The 11,853-nt window shown below is 39.2% G+C and overlaps 1 protein-coding gene across 2 annotated transcripts; it reads left to right on the forward strand.

Moving 5' to 3' along the window:
- LOC115747924 (probable BOI-related E3 ubiquitin-protein ligase 2) lies at positions 1–3,464 on the forward strand. Of its 2 annotated transcripts, none has more exons than XM_030684250.2 (4): positions 1–109; positions 241–341; positions 724–1,043; positions 2,841–3,464. In XM_030684250.2, the coding sequence occupies exons 1-4, from the start codon at positions 33–35 to the stop codon at positions 3,366–3,368; spliced, it is 1,026 nt and encodes a 341-aa protein (XP_030540110.1). In that variant the 5' UTR covers positions 1–32; the 3' UTR covers positions 3,369–3,464. The 2 variants fall into 2 exon arrangements, with proteins under 2 accessions (XP_030540110.1, XP_030540111.1); XM_030684251.2 differs by having other exon boundaries at positions 2–109; positions 766–1,043.
- Positions 3,465–11,853: the final 8,389 nt, after the last annotated feature.

An 11,853-nucleotide genomic window follows, 5' to 3' on the forward strand; every position in this document is an offset into this window, starting at 1 on the left:
ACGCTCTCTCTCTCTCTAAAACTGAATCCGCCATGGCCATGCCTCAGAACCTCTTTCAACCTCTGTACCAACCTCAGCAGCAGCAGCAGCAGGAGTCGTCTCCTTTGAGGTATCGGCGCCTCGTATGGAAGCAATCGTCGGACTTGTTTATATGTCGCGTACTTTAGTTACTCATTGTCTGATTCCTCCGCGTTCGATTAAATCTGATTCTTTCCCCCCGTTTCTTTGGTGATTGCAAAGAAATTTCTACGCCGACAACGGTCAGTTTTCGCCGCTGGTCGCGTTCTATGGCCCCGGTCCCGTGCAGGATAGGCTTCAGCATCCTCCATATGCACCTCCCTGTAAAGCTCTCTATCCCTACTCCTATCTCTAGTTTGTTTTCCGTTTTCTGTGGGAGAAAACTAGGAAGCCGTAGGAATGGCGAGATGATTTAGATTGAGAAACTTCGCTAGTGATCATTTCTTATGCCTCTCGAGGAATTGTGGAAATGGAGTTCAGCTAGGTTTCATTTTTTTTTTTTTTTTTTTTTTTGCGTGTGGAAATATTGAGGTCAAGCCGCCGTTTTCAGAAGCTAAAGTTTTTCAAAATGTGAAGGACTTCTTATTGGTTGTCCTGCTTAGAACGGATGCTATTTCAGGACCGGATGTTGATTGATTACTCAGTTTTTTTTCATGATTAATGGACATTGCCCACTTATTATGGTGTTCCGTGCTCTTTATTTAGTTAATGTTGTTGGGGTGGCACCTGGTACTCTCCCTGCTGCAGATGGGAATGATGGCGGAGCTGATCTGCAATTCAATTTCGGGCTGGAACCAAAGAGGAAAAAATTGGAAGAGCAAGATCTGTTGGAGAACAACAATTCACAAGTGTCCTCTATTGATTTCTTGCAAGCCAGATCGGTCTCTACAGGCTTAGGTTTATCCCTTGATAACAGCAAAATAGCTTCTTCCGGAGATTCGGCCTTGTTATCGATCCTTACTGATGATATTGATCGAGAGTTGCGGCAGCAGGACGCAGAGATCGATAGATTTCTTAAGTTTCAGGTTTGTTGTTCTACGTAAATTTTTCATTTTGTCTCCATTTTCATCTCACCTATGTGTAGTTTGATATATTTTCTCAGTTGGTTGTTTTATTTTTACATTTGCTTACCATTGGATGAGTAATTAGTTCTTGGAGGACACCTTGATTTATTAATCCTGGATTATATGTTGCCATTTCTTGATAAGTGAATGCCAGTTATATAGGGTATGATTATATCTTATGCAACGGTCTTTTCTCCCTTCCCATATGAAAGAGAAAAAGGAAGAAGCGATCTTGTCCTTATCACTAGCACCTGGATTGGTACTCAGGTAAACCAGTGGACAATATTTTCAGATTGTAAGAATGTCTATTTAGTAGATTAGGAGCTCAAATTCCAAGGATTTTGGAGAAGTGCATTGGATTGGAGTTTTGTTTTGAAGTGACTTGCTGAGTAAACTTGCACTTGCTGGCGATATTTAGTATCTTAAGTTATTTCCCGAATTTGTTCCATTTGTGAGGAAGGAAATGGCAGAAAAACTCTAGAAAGAAGGGAACAAGACACTTACTTGAGTTAGAAACTTCACGTGGGCAGCCTTGGGGCTTAGGTACCTTTCTTTTCCAGGACAACGGCCACATATAGTCTGAAATATGCAAGAGATTCTAGGCTTAGCCTTGCCTACCAACATTTTAGTAGTCCAATAATGCACCAAAGAGAATAGGCCGAAATTATCACATAATTCACTAAATAAATTTCATTTTGACCCCCAAAAAAAAAAAAAAATCATTTTGCTTTGCATAACATTGGCTCTTATTTAATCTGCACAGTGGACTTAACTTTTTTAACTGGGACTCGTGCAATTTGTATGTAATATGGCAGATTAAACGTACTCTGTAAGAATGCTATCCAAAAGAATCTGTAAGAAAACTCAATAAACTTGTTGCAAATTGCAAAGTTGCACTAGCCCCAGAATTATGTTTATTGTGAGTCTGCCATTGTTATAGCAGCGTTAAGGGACTGAGTGTATTATCTTGTTGGACTTATGGAGGAATCAATGTTGTATGATTTGCTATAGATACCATGACGAAGACCTAGGAAATCAAATATATGTACATGGTCGGTTTAGGAGCCATTGAAATTCACGTTTAAAAATGGGTTCCATGTGATTGATAAAATACCTAGTGCAAGTTCCAATATGCAAGCGCAAAACAACTGCGCACAAGAAAGCAATGGTCGGACTTACACTAGCCAAATGCAGATGTGGAACCAGTCAAAATAGCACTGGGTGGATGTGCATGTACAATTGTCTTTCCACACATCAATCTTCAGGCACAATGCATCAGAGAAATAGATAAATGTGAACCTGCTATGAGTGTGAGGGCTATGATCTCTTGACACCCGGGAAACACATTGAAGATGTGGGCAAGCATGATATGTGTCAAGCTTGGAGTGGCAAGTTGTCAATACTATGGTGCTCTGGTCAAAACTCAAGTTTACTCTGTCCTGCACAGTGTTTCTACTATTCTCCAATGGGGAAGTTTTATGGTATTATAAGAAAATTTTGTTTGATTTCCATGTGGAAGAAGCGGATGCAACATCATTACTTGATGGTCTTTATTTGGAGCATCCTATCTAAGTTGTCTAATTTTTTATTTATCAGTTTTACTTTTTCTTTGCTTCCAGGAAGGGTTCTTTCTGTTTCTTGGACATTACGGATAATGTTGAATTGAACTTACCAGTTTCATGTGTGCTGCTCTAAGTTGACGCATCTATAAAAAGACTATTGGCTAAGTCGGTAATTCTGTCTTTCTTCCAATTTCAGGCTGATCAACTTCAGAAATCTATTTTACAGAAGATTCAAAGTGGCCAACTTCAGTATATTTCATTTGTTGAGGACAAAGTCCTTCTGAAAATCCGGGAGAAAGAAGGAGAAATAGAAAGCATAAACGAGAAAAATAAGGAACTCAAGGAACAGATGGAACAACTCACTGTTGAAGCAGGTGCTTGGCAACAGCAGGCTAGATACAGTGAGAACATTATAACTGCCCTTAAGTTTAATCTTCAACAAATCTATGCTCAAAGTACAGATAGTAAGGAAGGTTGTGGTGATAGTGAGGTGCATGATACAGCTTCTTGCTGCAATGCTCGTGCAATGGACATTCAACTGCTTTGCAATGGCGCCAACAGTATAAAACAGATGATTTGTAAAGTTTGCAGAGTCAATGAAGTATGCATGTTATTGCTACCTTGTAAGCATCTCTGCCTTTGTAGATACTGCGAGAGTAAGCTTCAGGTTTGTCCTGTGTGTCAGTCACCTAAGTTTCATGGCATGGAGGTCTATATGTCATGACAGTGATGGAACAATTGAATATTAAATGCTTTCGTCTGATAGCTAATGGCTCAAGCTTTTTAGGTATCAAAGCAGAAGATTTACTGTTTGAATCTATCTTCAGATCCTTATTTGCCTTTCCCGTAGGCCATAATATTAGGGCATTTAGAGTATAGTCACACTTCCCCCTAACATGTTAAGCTTTTAGATAAGTGGATAGTGGTCTCATGATTGTCTACCAATTTAGACAACGTGGAAGTGTCACACGACCTTAAAAATTGCTGCATTGTTTGTATCTTTTAGAATCTGATTTGTTGATCTCACAGAACTTGCCCATTCTGTTTGTAAGTGCCTGTTGCATGTTTTTATCTGGTAGCTTGCACTTCGAACAGACTCGCATTGGCACATGTTTGGTTCTTATGTTGTTACTCCTCTTTAGTAGTTCTGGAAATATTTCCACTTCCTTTTCAATGCGACGACGCAATTCCAAAGAAGCTTCTGATATTCATTTTAATCGTAGTCCTATATTTCTTGGACTTCTGTTTGAAGGGCCTCAAGAGTCATCAGGAAGTTCTCTCAGTATTTAAGTAGTGAAGCCTGGATGAAGCACCAATTCCATAATTGGGATCTCTAGTAGATTTTTGAGTGATGTATTGGTTAGATGTATGAAACCTATATTTACCGAAATTAGCTTCTTGTTATTGATAGGGAGAGCAAATGTTTGCTCCATCATTTTGCTAGCCTAAGTGAACAAAGAAAAATGGTGTAACGCTAGAATATTTGTTCTGTGTTTTTTGCTTATGGCTCGCGACTTCGGTTTGTCAAATTTTTAATTCTTAAAAGTTTCATTTGAAAACTTTAAGGCGGATCATTTTGGCGCCAAAGCTTTGTAATTCATTCAAGTGACTGGCGATCCACTTGACTAATTCATTGTCAATATAATGCTGCATCGGATTCTCTTTCAAGGTAAGTCCGGAGTAAAGTAGGTGAATGGTTTCAAAAAGTTTTGATATGAAAGTGATTGACCTTAAAAGTTTTGATGTTAGGCGACGTGCAATGGCTTTGACATTGATACACTGCCTAGTTTCCATTGGTCTTAGCCGTGTGTTTGTGGATACGCATCTGACAATGCTTTTTCTACATGAGCGGTCGACGAGAATGTGAGCGGAGATCCCATCCATCTGACTAACCCGGCATATCGACTTTTTTTTTTTTTACTAGAGCTGTCTTCTTTTAATTTTCCAAGTGATATTTAGTTTTTAAAGTTTTTAGGACTCTTATAATTCGATTTTTGAGTAATGTAAAAAAAAAAAAAATGCTCAAAGCTTTTCAAAACGTATAAAAATAGTGAAATGTAAATTTATGTATGTTTGCATTATTTTCAAAGTCTCAAATTGGAGACAAACTCATTAAGAAATTTGATGAACTTCTTATGATTTAAGCCTCAGCATATAGGGTCCTAGCTCTAAATTACGACCTATCTGCGTGCATGGTTACTTTCATGCTCTTTAAGGTATAGTAAAATATTTTGAGTAGTCGTCATCTTTGAATTAGTATATAAATGGAGGAAAAAAAGCTATGGGTAATCATCATCTTTTGAATTTTGGACAAGTGACATGCACTTCTCTCATCTTTTTGGCGTATGATCAGAGTTTGCTTTCTAATATTGGATTTCAGTGAAATAATAAATGATAGAAAATTCAATGATATTTTTGTAAACATGGGGTTGAACATCAAATTCAAATGTTTGAGGAAAATTGTCCAAAGAGTCATTAACTTATTGTACGACGGTTAATTCATTTCCACATCTTTCAATTAAGCCAATTTAATCCTAAATTTTTTGACGGTTGCCAATTTAGTCATAAACCTTTCAATTATGTCAATTTAGTCATAAACATTTTGATAATTTGTCAATTTAGTTCTTGTGGCTAATTTTGGCTCGAAATCGCCGACATGGCGGTCTAGTCAGCATTGACTGTCTTACGTGACATAAATGACAATGGCGTGGACAATTTTTATTTTTTCTTTAATTAATTGAAATTTTCTTCTTTATACCTTTATATCTTTTTTCTTTTTCTTTTTCTTTTTTCCTTTTTTCCTTCTGCTGGCCATTTCTGGGCCTCGTTGACGGCCTTAGGTGACGGCCACCCTTGTTGAATTTGGCAAGGCTAACACTTGCCGGGTTTGGAGCCTACCACTGGTGAGTGTCACTCATGCCTTCGTTGGTGAGGGTTGCCCTTGCCTATGCGGGGCCCTCGCTTGAGGCCAGTAGAGAGAAAAAGGAAAAAAGAAAAAAGAAGAAAATATTTAGAATTTTTTTTGGTAATTCATTGATTTTCAGTCAAAATTAGCTAGAAGAGCTAAATAGGCAATTCGTCAATAGTTTTAGAACTAAATTGATACAATTGAAAAACTTAAGATCGAATTGATTGTTGTACAACATGTTTAGAACTTTTTAGACAAATTTCTCCAAATGTTTGCTTTATAATTAGAATAGATGAACATCGATAAGGACATCTTGGTTAAGAAGCATTCATTTGGCATGGTGTTAGTATGCTTTATAATTAGTCAAATTACAAGCTTAAGATGTTAGTATGTTTTTCCTTTTTCTTTTACATTTGCGCCGTAGATATGTTATTGTTAGCACTAAAATAAATCACCCGCTGAAACAAGTGCTGCACACGTGAAAAATCGACACATGTACGGATCACTTGAGGAATCAACATATGTGCAAAGCACGTGAGGAGTTGACACTTGAGCATGATGTGTAAAGAGTCAACACATGTGATAAACAAGTGAGGAGAAGACGTTTCGATAGAGAATAAAGCAGGACCGATAGGTGTCATGTGAAGAAGTTATCAAACCAATTAGTGAAATTGAGTGCCAATAAGAGGCAATTTCGCTGGATTCAAAGTTTTTCAAGGAGTGCCAAAGAATACAAAAATTATCTCCTTGAATTTCATCATGGGAGGATAGATTCGAGACGGATAAGGTTCGAATAGTCTTTAAGAACAAGTCACGGAGTCCGTAAAATGCGGAGGACATGGGCATACCGCTCATGATCAAAAGAGAGCTAGTAAGTGCCTTATCGATAGTTACTAGATTAACGAACTTCAAAGCCCCAAGATGCGGAAAATGTGGGTGTGACCGACACCAATGGAAATTGAAGAAATGTGTCAACATCATCGGTTATCCGGAGTCAAATAACTGCTCAAAGATTGGGTTAAAAAGGCTTCGAAAAGACTAAGGAAGGCGGCAACCTTTGGCATGCTAGGATTACAACCGCCGAAGAGCAGTTACCACTCCAACCATTATAAATACCACCAGACATCCACAGAGAGTCCCCTAGAACAATTCAACAAATTTATCTTATCTTTACTTATCGCACCGCATTTACTTTTCTTAGCTATAGCTTTCGGATTCTCATTGTTGAGTCAAACTCCGGCGTTTATCTTTATCCTAGATACTGTACCATCGAATCAAACTCTGGTGTATTATCAAAGTGTATTCAAGGCATTGTCATCGAGTCAAACTCTAACACTATTTTGGGTGTGTTGGTTCGTTATTCTTGAAGGGAATTATGCTTGCCGTGCCATACCATCAAGTTAAACTTTGGTTTGGTTTACGTTTATACACTTTCTTCCGAGTTCATGTGTATCGATTTCTTTGAATTTGTACTTGTAGACTCACACCATCGAGTTAAACTCGGGTCGAGACAATATTTGTGTAATTCTATTGGATTATGTACAAACTTCATGCTTTGATTCTTCTGACTATCTAAAACTCTCTTAGTCTAAAATCATCACGTAACCCCTTATCACATGTCACGACCCGAACCCCGCGAGCCGTTGACATCCCACCCGACCTCGACCGTGTGCAGTTCTCCCAGATCCAAAGGCCAACAAAAAAATAAAACAACAAGTGCGAAAGCAACAACAATTCTCCTCCATATAGAAAACCACACCGCTACAATAACTTGGGATGGTAAAATACACTTATGTACATATATACAAAGCTGTTACGAACTTTCGTACCTATGACTTCAGAGGCCACTGTACAAGCCTGTGACCACTACAACAAAAAGACTACATGCTCGAGGCCGGCTATACAACCAAAATAAAACACTCTACAAAAGTCAAGAGGCCAACTATCCTAGGCCTCGTCCTCGCTGTCCGGCACAATCTCATCTACAGCTACTAGCTCATCCTCATCCAACTCGGGAAGCTGCTCCGCATCGGAAGGCTCCACAACTTCCCCATCCGCTTTAGCCGCCACAACCTCCGGGCTGGGTTCCACGTCATCGGGACCAGCATCCGGTGAACCACTACGCCATCGGGAGGTGGAGTGCTAGTGGGATCCTATTCCCCAACACCGTCGTAGGGAATATCGAAACCCGTCGCCGGACCCACTAACAAGTCCCCGTGACGATAAGTCCAAGCCACATACGTGTGGATCTTCCAAAAGTGCTCTCCGGTATTCACTCAAATGGTAGTAATGTGCCTATAGTACACATTGTCCTCTCCTACTGGGTATTCTGTCACCACGATTTCCATGTCTCGCGGGATCCCGAACCTTTGTGGCGGGTCGTTCATTGTTACGATGGAGGGTTTGAAAAAGAGAACCCATGACGGGGTGAGATAAAATCTCAGTAAGAAAATTTCTAACCCTAGGTTAGGGCTCTAGTGCCTCCAAACATGTCCTTGGTGAACAAATTCCAACAATTCTTCTTTTAACCAAAAATTCCACAATTAAATTCCAGAAAATTCCATTCTTTCTCCGAAAATTCCCACACATTCACAAATATTCTATGTTACTCCCATATCGGCGTTCCACGCCTCGGATCGTCAATAAAATATTCCACATGCTCCAGGGCCCGCGTTTAACGCATCAGGCCATAATATAAATATTTCACGTCGATCAAAAGCCCGCGTTTAACGCATCAAGCTATATTATAACCGGACAGACCCGTGTAATAACGCATCGTGTCACAGTAACCCGCATAATAACGCATCGGGTTAAATATCCCGCGTTTAACGCCTCGAGATAGAATAGCATACCGAACCCCGCGTTTAACGCCTCAAGGTAATATAATAGTAACGGGGCCCGTGTCATAACGCCTCGGGCAATTTATGGTCTTACAAAATACGAACCCCGCGTCATTACACCTCAGGATAAAATCCCACACTTCCTCTCAATTAATCCACATAAAGACCATATACCACAATAATTCCTTGATCGCTCATCCGATACCACACAATCACTTAAATTCTTCCGATCGATCAATCTTTGCCACGTGATCTTGCTAAATTTCCTGATTAGTAGATCGAGACCATCCGGTCTCACCAATTTCCTCTGACGAAAGATCGGGACCACACGATCTTCTTAATTTTTCTCAATTTCCCAATCGAGACTACTCGATTAAATTGTACTTGGGCGATACTTGATCAGAACCACGTGATTCACTCACGTTAGAGAATTAATAAATCGGGACCACCCGATTAGGTCACACAAGACCAATGGCCAATCGGGCCACATGATTAATTCCGGCTACCACAAAAATTAATCTATGCCACACAATATTAATTCTACCAACGTAGCAATTAATAACCACCGTATAATCAACATTTCACCAACGTACATTAAATACGTACCGTACAATTATACTGTACTAACGTGGCATTTAATACGTACGAAACAATTATACTATACTAATGTACATGTAATCTCCACCATCCAATTAATCAATAATATAGTAGGAATTAATCTCAGCCGTCGGATCAAGCTTCCCAAACAAGATTCAATGTGGGCAGTTGGATTAAAGCATAAAAAGCTAGATTAAATCCTAGCCATCCAATGCTAATCATGCAAATTCACTATTCATTGAAGAACATCACCTTTTCTCTCTCCTCTCCCTCTCATTCTCGGCCAAGGCATGAAAATGAGCAAAAAAAAACCAAATTTTCACCCAAATCTACTCAATCTCAAGTCTATTAGCATCCTAGATACCTAATCTAAGGTTAGGGACCAACTTACAACAAATTTAGCAAGTTTTCTAGCGAGAAAACGGGAGAAGTCTTGACCCCAATCCGGTAGCTCCGGCGACTCCCTCAATCGGCTAAAACCCACAAGATCCGATGGTCCAAGGTGGTTTACGGTGGAAGGTTGAGCTCCGGCGGTTCAAGGTGACACCGGCGGCGGCTTGGAAAAATTTCGGCAATGGAGGTGGGAGAGAGAGAGAGAGAATTCGGCCAAGAGGTGATGAGCAAGAGAGAGAAAGTGAGGTAGAGAGAGAGAGAGAGTGCTCTTGAAAATAAAGAAGAAGAAGGCCAAAAACATTAATTAATAAAATGTTGGATAATTTTGGGGTCTTCAAAGTTAATTTTTGGCCAAGGGGTGATTTGACCAAATACCCTTCGGTCCAAGTGAAAAATTGGGTATTCTCCAAGGGTAAATGAGTCTTTTCCCATTTCCAATTCAAATTTTTATTTTTCCCCGAACACTTTGGGGCGAACGGCGAAGAATTCGTACAATGGATGAGGAAACGTCCAAAATTTAATTATTGAAACCCTTGAAGGTCCGATGTCAAATTCTGAAGCTCGATTCGCGATTAATCTCGATCAATTGAAATTTTAGTGTATCTCAAACTAACGGGCGGCTTTTAGGAGTTACGCGTATCGACCCGTGATTAATATCACGTTTAAGAATTTCTCGAGCCATGACAACTTTGGTTGTCATTTAATTGCGAGGGTCAATCACTAGTCCCGATGGACACAATCGCTAGAAAATAATTTAGGGACGTTCGGAACCTATACGAGGTCAAACGGAATCACCCGTGATCCAACCGTGTGGTATTATCCAAATCGTCCCTTAATCATTCTAGGATTGGCCTATATTGGTCCAAAATATTCCCTCGACAATTTTCATGGCCAAAGAGTCAATCCAGGATCAAGTTCTTAAGTCTACGTACTTGATTTTCCTAGTTAGCCATTCCCATTTGGTTAGTCTGCTCAAGATGAACCATTCCCGAGTGAGATTAGACTGAAATACATCAATGAGACTTTTCATTTATTCAAGACTTCGAAAACGAGTCGGAATACAGGATGTTACATCACATTTAAAAATCGAAGCATGAATTTCGGTAAAAGATATTTTGTTGAGGAGCAATTTCGGCGAAACAATTATTATGTTGACCCTCAAGATGATGTACCTAACTGTGATGTCCAAGGCATGTCACTTACTAAGTATGCTTTGTTTTAATCTAATATTATGTATATAATAGAGGGTGCATGCAGAAGACGATATCAAACAATGATGCCCGTCATACAAGTGCAATCAAGGAACAAGGTAGGCATGCACGCGTAAAAGGTATGGCCTTATGTGGTTCACTACTTGAACACCAGATATCACAAAAGACTGATTATATCTATAATCGGTTTATTACATTTTTTGTTACAAAATATAAACAAATATTTGGAAAACAACAATAAAAAGATAATTGCTCCCGTCTTTATCACCACCCCCTTTGTGCTTCTTCAATGCCACCATCCATGCCCACTACTTCTCAAATGGCTAGTTTAACTAAAAAAAGGGTTAAATCCACAAGAGTGAGCCGAAACTCAATGAGTAGGACTTTCTAAGCCAAACAACTAAATCTTTTATTCATCACTTGATCAGACAAAATCTACGACGACAAATACTACCATATCAAGTAGACTTAACACACAAACCACATACTCAACACTAATGACAAGCAAATATGAGACTCGACAATGACTTCACATGTCGTGAACACAAATGAAGAAGAAGCATCAAGCTTAATTAATCCATCCTCAAGCTCAACTCATGTATCAACGTTTGAACCAACCAGTTGATCGTTCATGCTAGTGAAAACTAATTTTTGCTGCAACTTAATTATATGGGTTCAAGGATGAAGCTTGTTGATTATACGATATAGTGTTGATTACAAGACTTGTTGCTGATTTCGAGACTCCCATCAACCAACTGAAGATTTTTGGGATATTTTCGTCAATTTCTACTGTTGTTTGCTGACCTTTTATGGTATCTTTTGGGCTGCCCAAGTTGGTACACGAATTTGGAGTCTTTATCAAGTTTCAATGCATTTGGTTATTGAGTCTTCAATCACAGCTTTTTATAAGTCTTTGTTGTGGTGTTATTTTTAGGAGTCTTAATTAGGTGAATTCTCCAAGAGTTTGTTCTGTCTTGGGAATTCGAAGAGTCTTTTCTTTTGTTTAGCGTAATATTAGAGATTTGCCTCTGTTTTAAGCAAATATCTTGGAGAGTGGATAACTTCTATTTCGGTTTCTTTATCCTTGGAGAGTGGATTACTTTTTGATGGTGAGCCAATAAGCACTTTATCCTTGGCTAGTGGTTTATCTTTTAGGCCTTCGTGGTGAGCTTCTATATCCCGATGTCCTTTATCCTTGGCTGGTGATTCGTCCTTTAGGCTTTGGTGGTGAACTTCGTTGATCCCGATTTTGATCTTTGG

The sequence above is a fragment of the Rhodamnia argentea genome, chromosome 2 (genome assembly GCF_020921035.1).
Source record: "Rhodamnia argentea isolate NSW1041297 chromosome 2, ASM2092103v1, whole genome shotgun sequence".
Lineage (NCBI taxonomy): Eukaryota > Viridiplantae > Streptophyta > Magnoliopsida > Myrtales > Myrtaceae > Rhodamnia > Rhodamnia argentea.